Here is a 6,131-nt window from a genome sequence, read left to right as displayed (position 1 = left end):
GAAAGTCACTTCGTCTGAAATGCTGTCAAGCTGGTTGTTCACAAGTTTATGGCACTTTTTCTGGGTTTAGAAAGCATCTCAATAAAGCACATGAACCTTGTTCTGATCCTGGTGAAGGCCCTTCTACAACTGAAGATTTAGCAGCATGTAATTTTGAGGACTTGCCATTAAGAAGTTCCCCTTCTGACTCAGTAAGAGTCTTGTAGACTGCTGCGCTACAACAGTAGCTGAACTTAAAGTGGCAGGTTTAGGCGAAACAACCATTAACTCTTTGGTCATTTCCATGAAAGAGATTGTTGATGATATTCATAATCAAGCAAAAGAATCTCTGAAGGAGTGTCTGTCTTTACAGGAGCCTATCAAAAGTGACGTTGAGCGTAAAATTGATCAGTGTTTTGAAAAAATGGAAAACCCTTTTGGTTTATTAAATTCTGAAACAAAGAGAAGGCAGTATTTTGCAGAGAAGTGGGGAATACGTTCTTGGTACAAGATTTGATACACTGCGCAATCGGACTACTGAGTCCTATGATCAGGTTGTTGTTACCGATAAATTTGTTTATATCCCAATTTTGAAAACATTGCAGTTTATTTACAACCACCCTAATATAAAGGAGATGATGCAGACTGATTTTAGTTCAAGAGAAAATCTTCTTAATGACTTGTGCGATGGAGATCTTTTCAAGAATCATGCTCTATTTACAAAACAGAAGCATGCAATTCAGATTCAGCTTTTCTATGATGATTTTGAAACTGCAAATCCGTTAGGATCAAAACGGGGAATACACAAATTGGGAGCAATCTATTTCACCTTGCGAAATGTTTCTCCAAAGTACAACTCAAGTCTGAATAATATTCATTTGGTTGCTTTATTTCATGCTCAAGACATTAAAACATATGGCTTTTCTAAAATACTTGATCCAATTGTGCAGGATATTAAAATCTTGGAGAAGGATGGAATAAAGGTTCCCTTGTATGATCAGCCAGTGTATGGAACTATTGTTCAAGTTACGGGTGACAACCTTGGTCTTCACTGTTTATTTGGTTTTGTCGAGTCTTTCAGTGCCAGATATTGTTGCCGCTTTTGTCTTGCTGAGAAAAGAGGACTTTCAGACAGAATTTATTGAAGATTCACCCAAGATAGTTATGCGAACTAAAGCACTTCATGCAGAACACTGCCAAAAAATGGAGGCAAATCCCAGTCTTCCCTATGTGATGGGTGTTAAACGTTCTTGCATTCTAAACTCCTTGCAGTACTTCAATACGTGTGAAAACTTTGCTGTTGATATTATGCATGATATCCTGGAGGGAGTGGCACAATACAAAATGAAACTGCTTCTACTACACTTGATAGAGAAGTACACAACATCAAAGGAAATAGACAGGAGAATAAAGAGCTTTAACTATGGTTACATGGAACAAAACAATAAACCTCCTGCAGTGAAGTTAAGAGAGGACTCAAATGACCTGGGGTTAAATGCCATCCAATCTTGGTGTTTACTTCACAATCTACCACTAATTTTTGGAGACTTGGTTTGTCCCAATGATCGGCACTGGTATCTGCTACAGTTGTTGCTTCACATTGTTAACATTATATTTTCTCCAATGTTATCAAAGGGTATTACTATTTTTTTGAAACACTTGATCGCAGAACACCACAGGTTATTCAAGCGTTTATTTCCAAACAAGAGACTGCTACCGAAGCATCATTTTATGGTGCATTACCCTACATGTATTCTTAAAAGTGGACCAATTTTGCATAGCTGGTGCATGCGCTATGAAGCAAAGCATAATTTCTTTAAAAAACAATTGAAAAGCTTTAAAAATATAACTAAAACATTGGCAAAGAAACACCAAAGTCACATAGCATACAGTTGGCAGACATTTGACCCCAACAGAGTAATGATGGGTCCAGGTAAAACAATTTCTTTAAATGTGATGGAATGGGGCTGTGAGATAGCTGCGACTCTTAAGGTACCAATGGACACCAAGGTTTTAAATGTTAGATGGGCCAAACACCATGGAAATGTGTATCGTGCAGGTTTAGTGGTTTGTCTTAAAGTCAATTGTGAGATGCCAGTTTTTCACAAAATCCACCATGTTATTATTAAGGATGAGAGGTTACTGTTGGTTACTTTTGCCCTACAAACGATATGTCTTGATGAGCATTTTAATGCATTTAAAGTTGTGTGTACTACAGAGGGACCTCATGTAGTCAATGTCAATGAGCTTTTCTGTCACAAAGCATTTGATGTACAGACCTCATACAGTTGTGGTGATTCAAGTTTGTTTATTGTCCAATACTGTTTCCTGTGATATAAAAAGAATCCGCGGAGTAACCACTTTAAAGCCCAGACAGTATCTTTATTTACATGTTAAGGATTGTTTCTGTGATAGTCTGCACAGTTAGATAATTAAAGGCCAGATGTATATAAATATCTATTGCCTTTCTTTTTATTTACATGTATTAAGGGTAAACCGAGGCCAAATGTTTTTCTTGATGTTAAACTGTGAAACATCAAATGTTTATATTTTTGTATCTTAAAGAAAAGAATAAAGTGTACTTTGTTAAATAACATGACGTGTGAAATCCTATTTTGAGTAAAATACCGAACTATACCGAGGAAAAACAATTCTATGTAGAGTAAAATACCAAACTATAGCAAGTAAAAACTATTCTCTATGGAGTAAAAAACCAAACTATACAGAGTAAAACCTATACTCTGTGGAGTAAAAAACCAAACTATACAGAGTAAAACCTATACTCTGTGGAGTAAAAAAACAAACTATACAGAGTAAAACTTATACTTTGTGGAGTAAAAAAACAAACTATACAGAGTAAAACCTATACTCCTGTGGAGTAAAAAACAAAACTATACAGAGTAAAACTTATACTTTGTGGAGTAAAAAAACCAAACGATACAGAGTAAAAACTATTCTACGTAGAGTAAAAACAATGTAAAATGGCAGTAGAGTTGTTTTCATTTTATTCTATATAGAGTAAATTGTCATCATGTGGAGTTAAATTTAAACACTGAATAGAGTAGAAATAACTCTGAAAATGTTACTCTGAAAGAAGAGTAAATTTCACTCTATTTAGACTGAGACCAAATGTTATATTTTTTAGAGTAAAATTTTATTCAATTTGAGTAAAATTTACTCTGACAATTTTACTGTGTAGCAAACCCTTGTAGCACTCCAAAAGGTTCCATGGTGTAATGGTTAGCACTCTGGACTCTGAATCCAGTGATCTGAGTTCAAATCCCGGGGAAACCTGTTTTTAAGCCACAGCAAAGGGTAAAAAGATCAACTTTCCCCATCTAGTTTAAAGTGAGCTTACAGGTTTAATGTCCTTGGTCATTTAGACTGTAAACTCCTAAACCAGGGATTGTGAGTTCGAGTCTAATCTAGGGTTATTTTCAACAGAGTGGTGCAGCGGAAGCGTGCTGGGCCCATAACCCAAAGGTCGATGGATTGAAACCATCCTCTGCTAATTCAATTTTGCTAGTGACACAATGTTAGACTCTCTTAAAAGGGGGATGAATCAAGAGATTATGACCCTCAACCTGATTTCCATGGTGAGATGAATCATAATATAACTGCTGGAAAAGTTGTTGACAGTCCATGAATAGTGGCAAGTCATGTTCTGGCAGTTTACTGTCCATTTTGATGAATCAACATCCACTACCCTGTCAGAACCCTGTAGTAATGCTGAAGGAAGGAGCTCCACTTTTGATAGTATTGACTGGAAGTGATAGGCTTTGAGTTACATGGGGGATACACACTTTGCATTCAGTCTCGTAATCACCATAAAAATTAGGTATCACAGAAATTTGAACTTGTGTTGCTGCAGTCAGAGTATACAGTGCTCATCCTGAATGGGCCAGTATAGTTCATCAGAACTGCTTGTTGAATGGTCTATTAGCTTTGGAACCCCCCTTTCCCCACAGCTTTCAATTGTCAGATATGGGTGGGTGAGTGGGCTCTGTGTCAAACCCTTTCTGTGTAAAAAAACAACTAAAGAAGTCTCTTGGATGAGGGACAAAACTTCTGCGGAGGACCTTTCACCAAGTCCAGTTGCCCTTGGCCTAGTTGTGAACTTTTGGGGTAATTGCATGGATCAGGAACCAAAACGGACACATCTGGACTCAACATCCCGCGCAATGTATTGCCATTGTCAAGCACATTGCCACCCTGGTGACTTTCTTCCATGTCTCCATGAACGCCCATATATTTGGGCTGACAGTTGAGAAACCTTCCCTTATTAACTATGACATGGATGACTGAGAACCTCCTATATCATGACATGTTTAATTCACTATTATAATTTTTGAGACAGGTCCTACTGACTATCTGTTGAATCAGGATGGCCGAACACTCCATGGCTCTGCGTTCAGGTCGCAGTCTCCACATGAGGCATGGGTTCAAATCCCACTTTTGACAACTAGTGTTTTCATCTGGAACTAATGTCTGAGATATGAAATGGGAATAAAGAAGTTAGTTCTTTGTATTTACGAGGACATGAATGTGCTCAATTGCAAGTACAGCATTTTTTGAGTATCTTTGTCAACACATGTAAAGTTACTATGGGTTTGTACATTGTAGACATATCTACTGCTGTATTCACTGTCTGTGGCAAGTCTTTTAAAACCTTTGGACTTGCTTTTCCCCACATCCTCTGAACGCTTAACTAAATGACTTAAGTTGGCCAATCATTTTTGCTTCTTTGTGAGCCTTCAATATCTCCATTTAGCAGCCATGTGTTTAACACAAGCAGAGTGTTACAGCAATTGTAGCAGGAGCCACTGTTGGCATGTTAATGTCAGCCAGACTCCAGCATGCGCCTCTAGTTCCCAATTCAGTTGTGCTTTGGACTCACCATGCATCAATATTTAGTCATGTGTTTTAATCCGACAGAGTCGGAATTAAACCTTCCAACAGCAAAATATACAAATGTGCATTTCTTGTCCCTAGAACTGTGGTTGCAGAGTGGAGGTGTAGTCTCGTCTTCATTTAGCGGCCGTGTGTGACACAAGCTAAGCTTTACAGCACAGACAAGCGTCCCCTAGTCACTCCCTGGAATAATGTATATCAAATCAGAAGTGGCATATCTGTGAGCCAATGACATGCCTGGTTTATAGTGGCCCATTTAATAAATATTGGCACAGAAACCCAGTTCAATAAGTTTATTCACAACGTCAGTCAGAATCAGTGGTTGACTTTACATTCCTTTTGAAAAAGGACACGTGAATCTTCCCAAGGGACTTCATTAACGGTGAAGGTGCACTTAAGTTCCTGAAATATAAAAAGTAAACAATTAGTGCATCTTATTTAACATTGATGCACTGGGGCAAACCTGTGTTTTTCCCCTGAGTTTAAAACAACCTGAAGTCTTACACTTGCCTTGGGTTCAGAGTTGGAATCACAGTCGTTAGCAGCAGCGTTGCCTTTAACAGCAGCAGCGTTGCCTTTAACAGCAGCAGCGTTGCCTTTAACAGCAGCAGCGTTGCCTTTAACAGCAGCAGCGTTGCCTTTAACAGCAGCAGCGTTGCCTTTAACAGCAGCAGCGTTGCCTTTAACAGCAGCAGCGTTGCCTTTAACAGCAGCAGCGTTGCCTTTAACAGCAGCAGCGTTGCCTTTAACAGCAGCAGCGTTGCCTGTCTTGCACGTTGTACGTCCCAGGAGCATTTCCAGGAAGTAGTTAAATCCTCCGACAACCTAAAGTGAAAGGAAACAGGACTCAGACATGTGAGCGCCAATAATAAGACAATGCAAGTCAGTGAATATGAAAGGATTAAGGCCAATGTCAAATAGAAGAAATTCATGAGTTCAGAAATTAAGTGATAAGTTTGACATTGGCCATACTCCTCTTCCGTAGTAGAAAAAAGGTTTTTTTACGTTACCTGAACTTCAGCCGATGTTATGTCCAAAATTGCGTAATTAAACATGTCTTCTGTGTTGGCTTTGTTGAATTCATCCACAGCAAACTGCGCCGCTTCTAAAACATCGGTACGGTTCACCGGGACTTCTTGATAGCTACCGGGAGGCGGAGGAGATTGTTCGGTTACAAAGCAGCCGGTGAAAGCAGAAACAAAAACGCAAAACCAGACAAACCGCATGATCGCAACAGGTTG

General features: G+C 38.8%; 1 protein-coding gene across 1 annotated transcript; it reads right to left on the bottom strand.

Moving 5' to 3' along the window:
- Window positions 1-5,205: 5,205 nt before the first annotated feature.
- LOC116683405 (uncharacterized) lies at window positions 5,206-6,131 on the bottom strand. Its single transcript, XM_032509875.1, has 3 exons — window positions 5,901-6,131; window positions 5,395-5,715; window positions 5,206-5,292 (listed from the first exon to the last, which is right to left on the bottom strand). Exons 1-3 carry the CDS (start codon window positions 6,114-6,116, stop codon window positions 5,206-5,208), a joined length of 624 nt encoding a protein of 207 aa, XP_032365766.1. The 5' UTR covers window positions 6,117-6,131.

Source organism: Etheostoma spectabile, unplaced genomic scaffold (assembly GCF_008692095.1).
Source record: "Etheostoma spectabile isolate EspeVRDwgs_2016 unplaced genomic scaffold, UIUC_Espe_1.0 scaffold00018988, whole genome shotgun sequence".
NCBI lineage: Eukaryota > Metazoa > Chordata > Actinopteri > Perciformes > Percidae > Etheostoma > Etheostoma spectabile.
Note: the sequence above shows the minus strand (reverse complement) of the source record. Positions and strands in the feature narration are given on the sequence as shown.

What these genes read in the sequence shown, in the direction of transcription:
- LOC116683405 (XM_032509875.1), bottom strand. Translation starts at nt 6,116, where the DNA reads ATGCGGTTTGTCTGGTTTTGCGTTTTTGTTTCTGCTTTCACCGGCTGC. An exon ending in TAACATCGGCTGAAGTTCAG is followed by an intron (nt 5,716 to 5,900) that starts GTAACGTAAAAA and finishes CTTTCACTTTAG; the next exon opens with GTTGTCGGAGGATTTAACTA. An exon ending in ACTCTGAACCCAAGGCAAGT is followed by an intron (nt 5,293 to 5,394) that starts GTAAGACTTCAG and finishes TTTATATTTCAG; the next exon opens with GAACTTAAGTGCACCTTCAC.